This window comes from Elephantulus edwardii, unplaced genomic scaffold, assembly GCF_000299155.1.
Source record: "Elephantulus edwardii isolate Elephantulus edwardi_28Jun2011 unplaced genomic scaffold, EleEdw1.0 scaffold00007, whole genome shotgun sequence".
Lineage (NCBI taxonomy): Eukaryota > Metazoa > Chordata > Mammalia > Macroscelidea > Macroscelididae > Elephantulus > Elephantulus edwardii.
In genome coordinates, this window is record NW_006399757.1 from 15,912,690 (window position 1) to 15,931,189 (window position 18,500).

Genomic DNA, 18,500 nt, shown 5'->3' on the forward strand with positions numbered 1-18,500 from the left:
GGTTAGCTACAAATGGCTTCATCTATAGACGAAAGGTGTGGTTGACTATTTTCCATCACTTTCTCCTCTGTTCTAGCCCTCTCAAAGATTGGTATGAAGTTAGAGAAGTGTTGGGAATGGAGGAAAAGACATGTAGGAAACAAGAGTTCTTCCTTGATTTTTCAACTTCAGGCACTAACAAATGTTTCAAACCATTTCATGTGTCATCCAGAGGGTCTCACTCTTTTTTTTTTTTTTCATTTTGTACTAGTGTCTTTACAAAATTAGAAAACATTGTTTTCCAAAACAAATACTTTCCATTTCCTTCATCCCCCAACTCAACAAATTGTATAACCTCATGATTAATTCCCCCCTCTCCTTGCACATTCTCATCTTTCTGCTTCCAACCTTCCCCACCCCCTTGGATCCTTACACTCATTCTACAATAATGGTTTCATATAAAATTTATTTTTGTTGGATTGAGTAAGTTCACTCAGCATAATTCTCTCCAGTCCCTCCCAAGTTAGGTAATAATTTATAAAGTTACTGCTCCTGTGTGCTGTGTAGGATTCCATTGTGTGATTGTACATTATTTTTCAATTCATTCATTTGTGGTTGGACATTTTGGCTGTTTCCATGTTCTTGTGATGGTGAATAACTGTACTGTTATGCACAGTGGAGTATAGATCTCTGTTTGTGCCTCAGTTCTCATTTTCTCAGGGTATATTCCAAATAGTGGAATAGCTGGGTCATATGACATTTCTATGTTCAACTTTTTGAGGAAGCACCAAACTCTCTTCCAGAGTGGTTTTACCGTTTTACAGTTACACTAACAATATATGAGTTCCTTTCTCACAACATTCTCTCCAACATTTATTACTTACTGCCCTGTTAAACTTTGCCACAGTTACTAGAGTGAGATGGTACCTCATTGTGGTTTTGATTTGCATCTCTCTTATTGCCAGTGATTTGGAGCATTTCCTCATGTGTTTGCCATTCGAACATAGTCCTCTATGAAAATTCTTTCCCTGCCTTTTGCCCATTTTGTAATTGGGTTATCCATCTTTTTCTTGGAGGCCCAAGAGTATTCTGTAAACTTGGTTGTGACTCTTGTCTGAGATGGTATTACGACATGCTTGTTCCCAGTCTGTAGGTTTTCTTTTCTCCCTGTTGGAAAAAGTTTTGATGCACACATGGATTTAATCTTAGAAGGTTCCGTGCATCAATTTTATCCTCTTCAGATTGTGCATTTTTGGTTGTATTTAGCCATCTCTTTATACTTTGGACTAGAGCTTTATACCTTTGGACTAGACCAGTTTGTCTCTTATGAATGTTATAGTTTTGGGCTTTGCTTTCAGGTTTGTGATCCACCTCGAGTTCATTTTTGTGTATGATGTGAGATGTGGATCCTGTTTCAGCTTTCTTTAGGTGGAAGTCAGTTTTGTCAGCATAGTTTGTTGAAGAGGTTATCATTTCCCCATTTGATAGCTTTTATTGCCTTATCGAATATCAGTTGATCATAGATAGCTGGGTCTATTTCTGAGTTTTCAATTCTATTCCGTTGGTCTATCTGCCTGTCATTGTACCAATACCATGCTGTTTTAGTTACTACTGCTGTGTAGTAGGTTTTGAGGTCAGGGAGTGCTATGCCTCCAACCTCAGTTTTACTTCTCAGCAGAGGGTCTAACTCTTAAGTCCTGCTTTGCTGGCCACTATTAACTTCACTTCATCTTCTTTCATAGTGGAACTTGTGACTGAGAGTCTCCTAGCCTTTTCTAGATGAGCAAGATAAGTCCTACATTTCTACAGGCTCTACATTCCTACAGAGATACACATCCACTTCCAAGGACTCACTCACATACTTTTGACCTTCTGTTTGGAGCCAAGGCAGTTGGATACCTCGAAGTTGCTACCTAAATCAATTCACTTTCTTGGGTGGTATTTGACACCATATTACTATATTCCCTACTGCAAGGATCATTCCTCAAACTCTTCAAGTATATGGTCCTTGAAGTTTCTTCTAAGAAGCTAAATTTAGAAGGTAGTACCCTCCCTTCATTCTCCCTTACCTTTATAATAATCTTTTGCTTTCCTCATGGATAATATCCTTGATGTCAGTCCTATTACTCATCACAGTAAAGCAAAAACCCTCATCACTGGACCAACAAACAGCATCATAATAGATGGAGAAAAGATTAAAGCTGTCAACGATTTTTTCTTTCTTAGATCCACAACCCTTGGATCCCTTGGAAACAGCAGACAAGTAATTGAAAGATGTGTTGCAATGGGATAATGTGCTGTCAATGTTCACTCCAGAGTACTAGGGACAACAGTGTCAGTTTAAAGACTAAGGTGCACCTGATTCAAGCCATGGTCTTTTCGATTACTTCCTATGCATGCGCAAGTGGGACAAGGCATAGATGACAGAATTGTTGCATTTGATTTGTGGTATTGGAGAAAAATACAAACTATTCAATGGACTGCTGAAAGAACAAACAAATGTGTCATGGGGAAGGTAGAACTAAGGTGCTTCTTAGAGGCAAGGATGGAGAAACGTTTCTCCCCGTACTTTGGGCACTCTGTTTGGAGGTATCAGTCCTGGGGGGGGGGAATGATGCTTGGAAAAGTGGAGGGACAATGAAGGAGAAGGTCCTCAACAAGATGGATCAACACTAGTGGCTATAACACAGGCTCCAGTATGTCAGAGATGATAAAGATGGCACAGGATAGGGCAAGGTTCAGATTGTTATTCATAGGGTCATTATGAGTCAGTCAACTCAACAGCACATAACAACAATAATAAAACCCCTCCCTCCCTGTCTCCTTTAGAGAGCTCTAAACTCTCTCCAAATTCCTTGCTTCAGAGTAAGACTGAATTGAAATTCAAATCCACATAATCAGTATACCAATCAATAGGTATTCCTCAACTTCCGGACATTTGAATTGCCAGTTGTTTGTGCCTTGTTCATTCTAAATTGAGCCCATCCTTAGAATTCTCAATTTAGATATTTTGAACATCAGTTAATAAAAAAAATAAAATGTGATTTGGCATTAGTAGGGTTTGTTTGGGTTTTTTTTGGTTCAAGGAGTAGTCCACTTTTATAGCCTTGAATCTTCAAATAGTCACATGTATGAAAACATTCAATTTTTCACTGCAGCTTTATTCTTGGTTTTTAACCAACTGAATGGAAAAACGAATAATGAAAATGTTGCTAGTGTTAATGTAAGCTTAAGTCTCATCAGCTTGAAATAATTTCTAGCAAACTTAGCACAAATACCTTCGAGGCCCAAACAGCTAACAACTGGAATGGAAAGTGCATGAAGCACTTAAGGGCATTCAAGTTCAAAACTCTCTTAAACATGCTGCCAAAAATAGTCTGGGTCACAGTGTGTGACCTCTGATTAGAAAAAGATGGAAAAGAGAGTATGGCAAAAGTGATTGATACTTGTTTTTAGTGCATGTTTCTTGAACTTACATTTGTTATTTTGTATTATATTGTGAAGGAAAAACAAGTACAAATTTTGGCAAGATGTCCAAAGTGCAAAGTGGAATTAAAGGTTTTTAAAAACTCTGTTGGCATTCTAGAGTGTGTGTGTGTGTGTGTGTGTGTGTGTGTGTGTGTGTGTGTACAATTCCTTGTAGGCTCGTCTTTCCCTTTGGTGTTTCAGCATTTTACTACAATATGCCTTGGTGTGAATCTGTTTTCATCTATTTACTGATCTTGGGACAATTTTAAACTCAAAGCCCAAGCAGAATCTTTTAGCTGGGGGAAAATTTCTTGGAGAATGTTATGGATTAAAATCCAAGAAAAATTAATTTATGCAAGATCTTTTATTGTTCAATCTTGTGAAATAATTTGCTTCAAGATATTTTCAAAGGCATGTGCTTTGGGTGGTACATGTGAAAGTTCCTCCAAATCAAGGCGTTCAATTATAATTTAATATATATGCATCATTGTTTGGAGGTCAAACAATCTAGACTTGAATCTCATTCTGCTGTTTATGATCTCTGACCTTGAGAAAGTTATGTAGCTTCTCTCAGCCTGGGTTTCCTACAAGTTGACTTAGATACTCTACAATTATACCTAAACGTTATACATTTATCTTGCAAAGAGAACCGACTGAATGGCAACTGTCAATAATAACTGGGGTTAAAAGAAATAATACGAGGCTGTTGTTATGAATATATTAGATAATGTGTTAAAATAGTTCAGTGCTATCCTAAAAAAAATAAAATCACTTATTAAGTGTGACTAGATCATTCTTTGTTTCACCTGCAGACATTTTTACCTCTCAGTGGTGTTGGGCAATGTCTGAAGATACTTTGGTTGTCATGATATGAACGAGAAAGAATTTTCTATAAACACCTAGTGAAAAGATGCCAGGGATGCTACTCAACATCTTGAAAAGTCCATGGCAGCGTGCTCTGCAAAGAATTATCTTGTCCAAAAATGTCAATGGTGCTGAAGTTGGCACATCCTTCTGTTGAACTGAATTCTGCTCATGTCGACCTCAGGCTTGTCAGAGTACAACTGTGCTCCAGAGACGTTTGCAGTGGCTCTTTTCCCCACCCAACCTTTATCATCAGCCATTTCCCCCCCTGTGGCACCTTTGTCTTGATTCACCCTCCTGCCTGGAACACTGGCCTGGTTTTAATTGTTTTTGGTCAAACATTCTTCTAGGTTGTATAGCCCTGGTTTGTCCACTTGCTGTACAGAGTCAAATCATGGTTGCTGTGAAGCTGAACCCTGTGACAGTGATATGTCAAATGTGTTAATGATTATCCATGGTGGACAGTGTTTGGTGAAGCTCCCCAATTAAAATAAGCTTGGAAGCAGGAGTGGCACTCATTTCTGTAAATAGCTTGCCTCCGGAAACCCTATGAACCTGGAGAAGGGATGAAAGTCACGCACACAAGTGTTGAGGACTTTCGTTCATTGGGTCGCTATGAGTCATCTATGACTCAACGGCACTTAACAACAACAAACATGCTGTTCAAATCCACCAGCTTCTCTGTGGGAGAAAGATGAGCAATCTCCCTTAAGATTTATTGTTTCTGAAAATCCACTGCAGGGTCAACTAAAAGTCAGTGCTAACTTAACAGCAAACATTAACAACAACAAGCACTAGAAAAAGAATACTGGTTGTAATAATAAATAATAGTAGTCATTAACTGAACATTTTCTGTGAGCCAAATTTCAAGCTAAGATACATAATTTACAAAAAGTCACACTAAATAGCAAGCCTCAATCTTGAAGGCACATGGTTCAAATCCACTAGCTGCTCCTGGGATGAAGGATGGGCAATCTCCTTCTGTGCGATTTACTACCTCTAAAAACCATGGAGCCTCAGCTAAGGGTTGGTTCCAACATCATGACACACAACAGCAGTGCAGTTCATGCAATCAATAGTGTAAATGTTTCTAAATACACAAATACTTATATGCAAGCCCAAGCTGATGCTAAAGAACATGAAATTAAATCCATAAGAATGAAAATTTGTCCTATGTCCACCCCACCTTAATTTAAAAGCCATTTCCAGAACAAGTTTGAGGCGTTGAGCACTAATGACCAAAGACCAGATGAGCTGTGTGAGGTTATTGAGAATATCATCCATGAAAAATGCAATAGGTTATTACAAAAAGAGAGGAAGAGAAAAAGACTGTGATAGAGGTCAGAAGAGACTCTGAAAATTTCACTAGAGTGCTGAAAAACCAAAGTAAAGGGGGAAAAAGTTAGGAAGGAGCTAAACAAAAAGATTTCAAAGGGCAGCACCGGAAGACAACACAAAGTATTATAATGAAGCATGCAAAGAGCTGGAGTCAAAATAATCAAAAGGAACAAACTTGGTTAGCATTTCTTAAGCTGAAGGAACTTAATAACAAATTCAAGCTTTGAATTGCAATACTTAGATATGAACACTGCATTTTAACAAATGAAGAAAACTAAAAGGAGTATGTCACTAGACATTATTTCCATGACAACAGTCTAGAATAAGAGTTCACTACAAAGTGGTCTGCAAGATGGAGGAGGGAGGAAATTGTACAACAATGAATAAGTTTTTTTTTAAAAAAAGAAGAAAATGAACTGGGGGAGGGAGAAGGGATAGGAAAGGAACAAAATGGGCAACAGTAAATAACTGAAAATTCAACTTTTCTGTAAATTTTCATAAAAATAACAATTTAAAAAAAAATAAGAATGCTATGGGAAGAATGCTGAATGATCCAAGAAGCTTCAAAAGAATATGGAAGGAGTACACAGTCACTATACTGGAAAGAATTGGCTGACACAAAATAATTTCATGAAATAGCATATGATCAAGAGGCAATAATGATGAAGGAGGAAGTTCAAGCTGCTCTGATGGAACTGGCAAGAAACAAGGTTCCAGGAATTAAAGGACTTAGGTGATATATTTCAACAAACGGGTGCAGCTCTGGACATACTCACCAGATTGTGCCAACAAATCTAGAGAACAACTACTTAGCACTGACTGGAAGAGATTCATATTTATTCCCATTCCAAGAGAAGGTGACCCAACAGAGTCTGGAAATTATTGAACAATATCACGGATATCACATGCAAGCAAAACCTGCTGAAGAATATCCCAAAATGGCAGAAACAGTACATCCACAGAGTACTGCCAGAAGTGTGTGCTGGGGTTAGAAGAAGCCATGACACTAGGGACATCAGAGCCAATGTCAGATGGATTTTAGCATAGAGTACTAGAGTAATGTCTAAGGCGTTTGACAGTGTGGATCACAACAAATGTAGCTAACCTTAAGAAGAAAAGGAATCTTAGAACATCTAATTATGATCATGTGAAACCTATACTTGGACAAGGAAGCAGTCATCAGAACAGAGCAAAGAACCACTACATGGTTCAAAATTGGAAAGGAAAGTGTCAGGAATGCATCATGTCTCCATAACTTTTAAATCTATATGCAGAGCAGATTATTCTGTAAGCTGGACTTTATGAGGAGGAATGTGGCATCAAGTTTGGAAGAAGATTCATCAACAACCTGTGCTATGCAGACGATACAACTTTCTTGCCAAAACTGAGGAGGACCAGAAGCATTTGCTACAAGTGGTCAAGGACTGCAGTATCCAACATAGATTAAAGCTCAACATTAAGAAGACAAGGATTCTCACCTCTGGACCAGTTGGCAACATCATAAATAGAGAGGAAATTGAGATTGTTAACAATTTCAACTTGCTCCACAATCAACACCCTTGGCACCAGCCATTAGAAAATAAAAACACAAAATTGCATGGGGTAAATCTGCTGTTAGGGATTTCTCCAAAGTTGTGAAGAGCAACGATGTTAGTCTGGAGATGAAGATGCGACAGATCCAGGCCATGGTTTGCACAAATACTTGTGATGTATCAGAGGGCTAGACAATGACTAAGAATAATAGAAGAAGAATCAATGACTTTGAATTGTGGTACTGAAGAGTTCATACCACGGACTGCCTAGAAAACAAATAGTCTGCCCTGCACAAAATGAAACCAAGTCACTTCCTGGAGGCAAGGATCTTGAAACTCCGTCTCACATACTTTGGGCATGTTGCCAGGAGGTAACATTATGCTAGGAAGGGCCCAGGGTCAGGGCAGGAGAGAAAGAAGACCCTGGGTGAGATGGATTGACAAAATAACTAGAGTGATGGAGGTAGGTGTACAGGAGATGTTGAGACAGGCTTAGCATAGAGTAGGCTTCAGAGCTGTTGTGCAGAGGGTCACTATGAGTTGCAAGCAACTCAATGACATATAACAACAACAACCTTTGACTTAATTATCAGAGCAGCATGTTTTCCAGTTGCTAGATATTGACTTTGACAGCTTTCTGTTTTGCAATTTACCTATTAAATCTGTCCATTTTATCTTAGAATTAAGTCTCAATTATTTCAACTTTACATTTCTGCTATCATACTCCACCCTAATCCACCACCATATTCTTCTGAATCAGATTCACACTCTCCTTATTCATTCCTCGCATTAATGAAACTAACTTATTGCTGACTCTCCAATGAGTTTTCAAAGGCTATAAATTACATAGGAGGAAAAGTTCTAACTAGCAAGGAACAGCTGGTAGATTTGAACCATCTGTTTTGGGTTGGCAGCATAGCTCCTTTCCACTAGGCCACAGGAGCTCCCTATCTGTTGCTATTACACTCTTCTGATTCATTTTCTACTCAGCCATTTTATTGGTTAAATAAAAACGTCCATCTGCACAACATCTTTCAGTGTAATTTACCAATGCTCCCATAACGTGACTTTGTCTTGTACCATCTCAACAAATAATGCAGCCTTAAAATCTCAGTAATTATTATCCAAGATTATTAATGTTCTTGAGAAAATAATTTTCACATCAAGATGAAATAGTTGAGTTTATTAGAATTTTATTCACATGTTAATGTGTAATGCAAGAGGAATTAAAGTCTTGGCTAATTAGTAATCTTGAGTTGATGTGTGGTCAGCAGACAACTGGAAAAAAAGAGAGAAGAAAGAGTTGTGGTTTCCATTAAAGTTCTTTTCCTATGCTGATGTCAGATATGGCTATGATTAGATCAAGGAGTGGTGAGAGGAAGAATGGAAGACTGTGAGTTAATACCAAAAGACAGAAAGGGAAAGTGGAAAGGGATGGAAAGCCAATCGTGACCCACCTTCCTGCCTGGAATAGTTTCTCCTGCCTATGAAAAACAAGGTTCCATTCACAATAAGAACTGTAGTAAAATCATTCGTTTATGTAATGACTTAATTTGGTGGTGAGTCTGAAAAGAAAAAAAAACCTCAAAAAACAAGATGAACAACACATTTACCTTTATAGCTTCATAATTTGTGAATATTGCAAATATTAGAAAAAATATTTTTAAAGTTGGCCAAAAATTTGTATATAAATCTAACATAACCTTTCTGAAATAATAAGGATAATCTCACTAAGTCAGATAAATTGGCTTAGAACTATTAAGGACAGGCCAAAATATTTCTGTTTAACTAGTTATAGTAATTTTTGTGGTAAACTTTAATAGACATAATATACAATCAAGAGCATATATTGTTAGGAGCAGTCAAGTATGACTCATTGCAGCCCTATGAACAACAGATCTAAACCCTATCCTGTATCATTTTCATCTCTGACACACCGGAGCCCATTGCTGCAGTCTCTATCATTCCATCTTGCCAAGAGTCTTCCTTTCTTTTGCTAACCCTCCACTTTTCCATGATTCCTCCTAAGGAATAGCATCTTCTAACAACATGACCAAAGTATGTTTCCAAGAAATATTCTGTCTGTACTTTTTTTAAGCCTTATCTTGTTGATTCTTTTGACAGTCTATGGGTTATTACTGCTCAAGGATATCAATTATTTTTTTTAATTTTATTATTTTTCTGTAAGTGTTCCATCAAATCAGATCTGACTGGTACAGGAGGAGATTGTCCCTCCTTCACCGGCAGAGCATCTGGTGGATTCGAACCATGCGCTTCTGGGATTGTAGTTGCAGCTCCTTACCACTAGGCCACCAGAGCTCCCCTGATATTAATTATTCTTCTGTCATCTTTATTCATTGTCTAGCTCTCAGATGCATAGCAAGTGATTGACAAGACCTTGATCTGAATCAGGTGATGTCTTCAAAGTGACATCATTGTTCCTCATAATTTGGAGAGGTCCTTAACAGCTGATTTGCCCAATGCAATTTGTTGTTGTTCTGTACTATTGAGTTGGAACCAACTTATAGCTGACTCATTCCAGAAGATTTTCAGAGGCAGTTAATCCATGGGAAGAGAGTGCCCATCTTTCCTCCCACAGAATAGCATGTGTGTTGAACTGTGTGCCTTTGGGCTGACAGCACAACGCCTGACCACTAAGCCCCTAGCGCTCCCATGCAATATATCTCCTGCTGTTCTGACTGCTGCTACCAAGGGTATTGATTGTGGATCCAAATAAGACCATATATTAAAAAATACACTTGATCAATATCTCTTTCATTAATACCTTGTCCTTGTTATGTTATTATTGCTAAGTACCAAGCCATTGAATCAGAACCAACCCATAGCCAACCCTCCAGAAGATTTGCATGAAATACTGTATACATAGTTGTTGTTTTTGTGTACTGTCAAGTTGGAACTGATCCATAATTGACCCTCAGGTGGCTTTTCAAAGGCAATAATTTGCAAAGGAGGAGATTGTCCCATCTTTCTCCTGTGGAGCAGTTTCCAGATTTGAACAATGTGCCTTTGAGATTGCAGCACAGCATCTTAGCACTAGGCCACCAGATCTCCCTGTATACATGGTATGGAGTATTAAAATAGGCAATATACCAAAATATTTCTTTTATTCTTCAATAAAACACTCCATTTTAAGAAATATTGCCTCTAAAACCCTAATATAAATTAAGAGGTTTGTTTGAGCTGTGAAGATGAAACATAGGAGGGATATAGGGAAAGGAAAAGTAGATTTTAGTAATTAATGATACAAATGCTACCTTAAATACAGACTTCCCTAGTGGCAAGAAGCTGCACTGCAATCTCAAAGACACAGTTCGAATCTACCAGCCACCCCATGGGAGAGGCATGGGCAATCTCCTCCCACCCAATTAACTGTCTCTGTAAACCTGCAAGAGGGTCAGCCAAGGGTCAGTTCTGACTGGATGGCACACAACAACAATAATAGAAGTGCTGGGTAAAGCACACAATTTGAATCCACCAGCTACTGTATGGGGAAAACAGGGGCAATATCCTCCCATGCAATTTACTTACTGCCTTTGCACATCTGCCTCATGGGACATGTTGTTTGATTTCTTGACTGCTGCTTTCCTAGGCGTTGATCATAAGTCCAAATTAAAAAAAATCATCTGGCATCGTTAATCTTTTCTCCCTTTATCATGATGCTGCTTTTTGTCCCAGTTATGAGGATATCCACTCTTTATGTTCAGGTGTAATCTATATCAGAGGCTGTAGTCCTCAATCTTTATCAGTAAGTGCTTAATATCCTCCCAATATTTATGAAGTAAGGTTGTGTCACCTGCATATTGCAGTTTGTTAATAAATTTTCCACCAATATCAGTGCCATGTTCTTCATTTTATAATCTGATTTCTCAGATAATTTGTTCAGCATGCAAATTTGGTAAACATGATAAACGATAAAATCCAGACGCATGCCCTTCCTAATGTCAACTTGTGTGGTGTCCCTTCATCCTCTTCTAATAACTGCCTCTTGATCTCTGTATAATCTCCATATGAACACAATTAATTGGTTTGGAATTTCCATTCTTCACAATGTTATCCACACAATTTATTATGGTCCATGCTGTCAAATGCAAGCAAAAGCCAGGTAAATGTCTTTCTGGTGTTCTCCGGTATTCAGCCAAGATCCATCTGACACCAGCAATAATACTGTTCTGTCCCTGTCCTCTCTGAATCTGGCCTGAATTTTGGGCATTCTCTGTCAATTTAATGCTACGGCTGTATGTAACTTATTTTCAACAAAACATAACTTGATTGCATAGTAATTATATTGTTTTATAATTTCCATGCTCTGTGGAATCACCTCCTCTTGGAGTGGGCATAAATTTTTCCTTTCTCCAGTTGATTGGCTGGATAACACTTTTTCCAAACTGTTCAGCATAGACTTGTGAACATTTCCAGTGCACCTTGAAATTCTTCCTTCAGTATTTTTCTTTCTTCATTGCTACCTCCTGAAATGTTTGAAAATTGACCAATTATTTTTCTTGAGTGTTTATGTCACTAAAACAATAGCAAAAAAAATTAGTGATTTCCATTTTCCTTTTATTTTCTCTGCACTATTCAACATCTTACCCATAGAATCTTTCTATTTTACAACAAACTCAACTCAGTTCAACTCATAGCTCTTATCAAAATCAACCCATAGATGACACCCAAGCAAGTTTTCAGAGGCTGTAAATCACATGGAATGAGATTGCCTATCTTTATCCCATGGAGCTGCTGGTGAATTCAAACTGAGCCTTTTTAGGCCGGCAGTACAATTCTTTCCTCATTCAGCCACCAAGGTCTCCCTATAGTTTTATTATAAACACATTTATAGATTATTTCAGAAAGTTTCTTTTCCTCTTTTGTTTTCAGCTCCAAGGAATATCATTTCTAACTAGAAACTATTGTCTGACAGAACTCTATTTAAACAACAATGCAATATTTGAAATAACAGGTATGCCTTAAATTTCTTCTTAGTTGAATAAGTTTCCAATAAAATAATAACCTTAACCTATAATATTACTAATGACATGCAAAGATATATTTAAACATTTCTGTTGAAAATATGTGATGGAATTTTTACTCTGTAATGGTGTTATTTGTATTTTAAGATATGCCATATTACCATTGTATTTTAATATTATTGTGTTTATTACTCAAAACGAAAAATTTATTTAACAGATTTTTACATGCTTGGAGGAAAAACTAGGTTTTGTGGAATCATATATTAACAGTAATTAAGAGTATCAATAAATAGAATAATGGACCAAAATAGTTTTGCAAATTTTTACTGGATGTTATTTTTTACCAGTTAAATTTCTATTCCACTCTGAGTAAATTTTATATGAACCAAAATTTCATACATTTTCCAAGTCAGTCTTGATTTTGTATGCCACTAAGAAAATCTTTCTTTAACCATGACATGACTATCACACAAGTACAAGCATGGTTTACTTTTGCTTGTGTAGGAATGGTACATTTTATAACTAAAAAAAATTTACTATGACAATTTTACTTACTGTGTAAAGAAAACACCTATTTGAGTAATTTGGAGTATGCTAGCTATTTTAGTGACCTCCTTTAGGTCACACTATAAAGCTAAGTAAAAAATATAAATAAATAGAAAGAAAACCATCCCCCCAAACCAAAGAAACCAATAAAGCTACAGAAAAACAGGTGTAACATGGAAAGAAATGAACTGTAATATCCTCATAATGCAGTAAGTTATTTTAATCGCTACGTTTTAGTGTGTTCTTAATTTAATAGTTTGGAATATTATAAAGAATGTTCTTCCTCTTATGTGATGTATTATTTACTTTGTTAACTGTTTGGTTAGCATTAAAAAGGTTTAAAATATTACAAAAGTGTTTGTCTTTTACAGGTTTGCACAATTTGCGTTCTTTGTATATCCTCCTGCTGCACCACAATGAACTAACAAACCTTGATGCAACTGTGAAGGAAATGAAAGGACTGATAAATCTGAAGTTCTTAAGTATCAATCTGACCTTTTATGTCTTCAGAAGTTAAAGTTATAATAATGCAAAGAATGTTTCCATTTTTAAAGTTTAGATTGTTGTTATGTGCCATTGAGTTGCCTACAACTCAGTGACCTTACGTACCATAGATCAAGTTTAGAATTATTGTTGTTGTTGTTGTTGTTGTTGTTGAGTGCCATTGAGTCAGAGGCAACTCATGGTGACCCTATGAACGAGAGCTGGACACTTGTATAACTTTCATCCTTTCTCCAGGTTCATAGGGTTTCTGGAGGCAAGCTTTTTCAGAAGTGGATGCCACTCCTCCTGCAATTTAAGTATTACAGTACTTACTATTCCTGAGAATAAGTCTAGATCTTATTCTCTTTTTTTCTTTATTATTCATTTATCCATGCACACTTTCGTCCCCTAATCCCTCTTGTAGGGCTATTGTTTGTCATGCATGTGGTTTCTAATTGTCCGGTCCTTATCCTTATTCTTTTGAAAGGACAATGGATCGGGAAAAAATTTGCAAAATGCTGTATCAAACAAAAAATGACAAAAATACCAAAAGATAATATACATGATCAATATTTTTGGTTTCACATTGTAAGCAGCTTGTACACATGTTACATAAGCTCAATTGTGTGAAATGTCCAAAACAGGCATTTCTGAGAGGTAATTATTAGGCCTATTGCTAATTACATCATTAGTGTTTGCCTATAACTAGAGGTAACAGCTAGTGGACACAGGGCATAGATTTGTTTTAGGGGTTGGGTTTTGTTTTTTAGGAGAGGGTGTTAAATTTTGTTTTTATTTGTTTACAAAGTTTTAATACGTTGTTTTTCACAAAAGATCCTTCCCATTTCCTTCATCTCACTCACCCAACAAATTGTGCAACCCTATGGTTAACACCCTACCCTGCCTCATCCTCACCCCGCTGTTTCCACCCCCACCTGCCTTGGATCCTCATATTCATTCTACAGTAATGGTTTTATGCAGCATTTGTCCCTGTGGGACTGAGTTAGTTCACTCACCATAATGCTCTCCAGTCCCTCCCAAGTTAGGTAGTAATGAAACCATTGCTCCTGTGTGCTGCATAGTATTCCATTGTATGAATGTACCACAACTCCTCAATCCATCCGTTTGTGTTTGGACATCTGGGCTGTTTCCATTTTTTTGTAATGGTAAATAATGCTGCTATGAACATTGGTGTACAAGTTTCCGTCTGAGCCTCAGTTCTCATTTTCTTGGGGTGTATTCCAAGCAAAGGAATAGCTGGCTCATATGGACTTTCTACATTCAGCTTTTTAAGGAACTGCAAAACCGCCTTCTAGAGTGGTTGTACCATTTAAAATTGCTTTTTTGGAGTGACTAAAATGTACTAAAATTATGATCATAATTGTACAACTCTGTCAATGTATTAAAAGATCATTGAATTTTATACTTTAACTGGATAAGTTATGTGATATGTGAATTATATCAGCAAAACAGATAACAGCAGCTGCAGGCCTCCAATTGGATTAAAAACAAGCTCCATTTATACATAAGTTGAACACACCCAACAAGGAACTGGCCTCAGTATTAGGAGGAAATATGAGAAGCATCTAGACTTCTTTGAAAGAATCAGAATTTTCCCACATATTTTAATAATTTGACATTTCCATTTTGAACAAATACTTTTGATGATATTCAATAATACACAGTCCTGGCTCTCAACACTTGACTGTTAACTGAAAGCTCAAAGGTTCAAACCCACCAGCCACTTTGCAGGAAGATTTATAGTTGTCTTCTTCTACAATTATGTATAACCTTGGAAATCCTATGGAGCTGTTCAACTATGTCTTTTAGGACCGCTCTGAGCTGTTTCCAGCTCTGTGTTAGTGGGTTTGCTTTAAAAAAGATGTACAAAAATGCTCCCAATACAAATAAAAGGTTCTTTTAGGTTCTTAGGTACAGCAAAGTTTAAAAAAAAAAAAAGTCCAAGATTTTCTGTGTGGACACTTCATTATACAATGTCCCAAGAAAGAAATTGATTCAATTTCACTCTCTACTCAATTCTGGAAGCTCTGGTGGCCTATTGGCAGATGCTGTGGTGGAAACCTAGAGGCATGCAGTTCAAATCTGCCAGCTGTTCCTTGGGAAAAGGACGGGCATTCTCTTCCTGTGAAATCTGTTGCCACTGAAAACCCACTGGAGGCTCAGCTATGGGCTCATTCTAACTCCATGGCAAACAGCAAACAAAACTCACTTCTCAGATTTGTATGTGGCAGTAAGTTTTCATACTTGCAAACTGATTTCTACAGGGAAAGTTCTGAGCACATCATCATATAGAAAGTAGAGTTTTCCTATCTTTTCAGTACTATTAGATATATAGATTCGATTAAAGGAGAATTGATCCAAATGCTTATAGGTACATTTACAAAACCAAAACTCAAATATTAAAACCACACAAATTTATGATAATCCCATGCTTATTTTGGAGACATGATGAGGGCATCTATTAGAAATTACTCACAACTTCCTTTTTTGGGAAAAAGAATCCTCATCAGCCTGCATATTTGAATTATCTAGTCATTCCATGCTAAGCAAATACTTTAATGATTAAAGAAATGGCTATGCTAGATACAGAACTCCCTTTTCGTTTTGTTTTGCTTATAATGGGGCTAATAGCTACATCTTAGGATTGCTTTGACATTAATATATCTCACTAAAACAGTTTTTCAGAAAGCATTTCTCATTCTTGAAAGAGTAACAAAAATAAAGGATGTTTTATTATGGATAATATAGGTTAGATAAAGAATTATGATACATGGCATCTAAGCATTTACATTCTTCTAATAAGTGAATAGACTCAAGAAATAGCTGACATTTTGAACAATAACTCTGCTAACATGTTTTTTTCATGTGTATGAATGCTTGGATGTCTTTTCTTTAGAGAAAATTCTTCCTTACTGTATTCCCAATTAAATCTTCACAACAATCCTGTGAGCAAATCAGAATAATTCACCCTTTAAAGGTGGCAAAATGTAAGGCTCATCGATTTAGCCAAATTACCAAGTGTAAAATCAAGTTGAAACTTTCCTGATTTATTATTTGTTTAGTCAGCTATTCAGGAAATACATATACTTCTAGGCCATTCAGCTAGATAAATGGGGAAAACCAAGGCAGACAAGAACGTTCCAGTCTTTATGGGGTTTAGAGTTTTATAAATTTTAGTCTAAATCGTTTGTATAGAATTAAAGCGTCTTGTTGAGAAACTCATGGTATAGTTCGCTGAATGTAAAAATGTGTTGTGGTTGTTAGGTGCCAACTAGTCAACTCCAACTCATACAAACCGGGCTGCTCCTTGGAGGCAAGGATGATTGTAAGGCTCCGTCTAACATACTTTAGACATGTTGCAAGGAGGGACAGGTCCTTGGAGAGGGAAATCATGCTTGGTGGGGTGGAGGGACAGCGCAGAAGGGGAAAGCCGCCTATGAGGTGGATTGATTCAGTGACTGGGGTAATCGGGATGGGTGTGTCGGAGACAGTGAGATTGGCACAGTACAGAGCAGAGTTTAGGGATATTGTACATAGGGTCGCTCTGAGTCACAAGTGACTCGATGGCACATAACAACAACAACAACAACAACATATCAAAACAAAATCCTGCCCGTTCTTGTCCTGCCCTCAAGATCTCTGCTATGCTTAATGTCACCGTTGTGGTAACAACAACAACAACAACATATCAAAACAAAATCCTGCCCGTTCTTGTCCTGCCCTCAAGATCTCTGCTATGCTTAATGTCACCGTTGTGGTTACTATCTCAGTCTATCTCATCAAGGCTTTCCTTCGCCTTTGCTAAATCCTCCTTTTCCAACTCTGTTTACAGATTGACTTAGGGAGCTCTGGGGCCTAGTTGGGAGTTGTACTGGCAATGCAAAGGCAGGAAGTTCAGACACACCAGCTGCTCCTTGAGAGAAAGATGGACAGTCTTCTCCTGCATGATTCACAACCTTGGAAAACTCACCATGCTGACCTGGAAGGAGCACTCCAACCACATGTGTTCCACAACCATTTGTTCCTTCTTTTGACCATTCCTGGTATATTCTATATTTTTCACCACCACCGCAATGCAAAGACACCAATTATTGTTCAGTCTTATTTTTTTGCCTGTTTCATATGCATATGTACTAACACTTGAGTTTGATGTACTTTAGTCTTTAATGTAACAACTTTGCCCTTTAGCAAAAAATAAAATCGAATCCTTGGCAGTATATTTACCCAGTGGAATCTTTTTATTTCCTACTTCTGTTTCCATGGGCATTAATTATCTAAGTAAACTGAAACAAGTGACTGTTTCAATCTTTAAATGTCTCGTGATGTTGCCGATTGGTCCAGTCCTGGTGATTTTTGTTCTTTTGATATTGATGTGTAATCTGCATTGAAGACTATAGTTCTTTATCTCTTTTTCTTATGTGCCTCAAGTTTTCTTCACTGGTAGCAAGCAAGGTTGTGTCATCTTCATGTTATAAGTTGTTGATATTTCTTCCTCCAATCCTTTGTTACAAGATTCTTCATAGAGTCCAGCTTCTCAGATTACTTGCCTAGCATACAAACTGAATAGGTACTATAAAGATATCACCGTGACATACACTTTTCCTTGATTTTAATCCTTACAGTGTACCCTTGTTTGGCTTGATGACAACATCTTGGTTTATGTACAGATTCCACAGAAGCATAATCAAATGTTCTGGAGTATCTGTGGTTCTCAACATTAATCATAATTTACTACGATCCACATAGTCAAATATCTCTGCATAGCCGGTAAAACACAAGGAAATATCTTCCCAGGATTCTCTGTTTTCAACCAGCATTTTGTATCAGCAGTAATATCTCTTATAACACAGTTTCTGCTGAATCTAGCTTGAATTTCTTACAGTTTTGTGTCAAAAGTATGCTATTTTAGCAATTTAAAATCATTTTCAGCAAGATTTTACTTGAATTCATTATTAAGGCTATTTTTCAATTATTTACACATTCTGTTGGGTCTCCTTTTTCTGGAATGGACACAAATATAGATCTCTTCCAATTTTTTGACCAGGTTAACTCTCTTTCAGATTTCTTAATAGATGAATAAGTGCTTCCAAAGCTGTAATTTTGCTGTCTTTGACTCCTCAAGTGATATTCTTTCAGTTCCTTGAGACTTATTTTTCTTTTTACCAATGTCTTGAGTACAGCTTTGACTTCTCTCTTTAGTACCTTTAGTTCTTAATCATATGCTACTTCCTATGAGCCAAGTAGTGATATTTTGATATTTTGTCTTTCTCTCTTTCTCTTCTCT

General features: G+C 37.1%; 1 protein-coding gene across 1 annotated transcript in view; it reads left to right on the forward strand.

Annotated features, from left to right (window-relative positions):
* LRRC72 (leucine rich repeat containing 72) overlaps positions 1-18,500 on the forward strand; it is a 74,904-nt gene that overhangs the window by 29,006 nt on the left and 27,398 nt on the right. The window contains exons 4-5 of the mRNA XM_006880380.1: positions 12,075-12,156; positions 13,084-13,194. Coding sequence (XP_006880442.1) covers positions 12,075-12,156; positions 13,084-13,194 — 193 coding nt within the window. The remainder of the gene's footprint in view (positions 1-12,074; positions 12,157-13,083; positions 13,195-18,500) is intronic.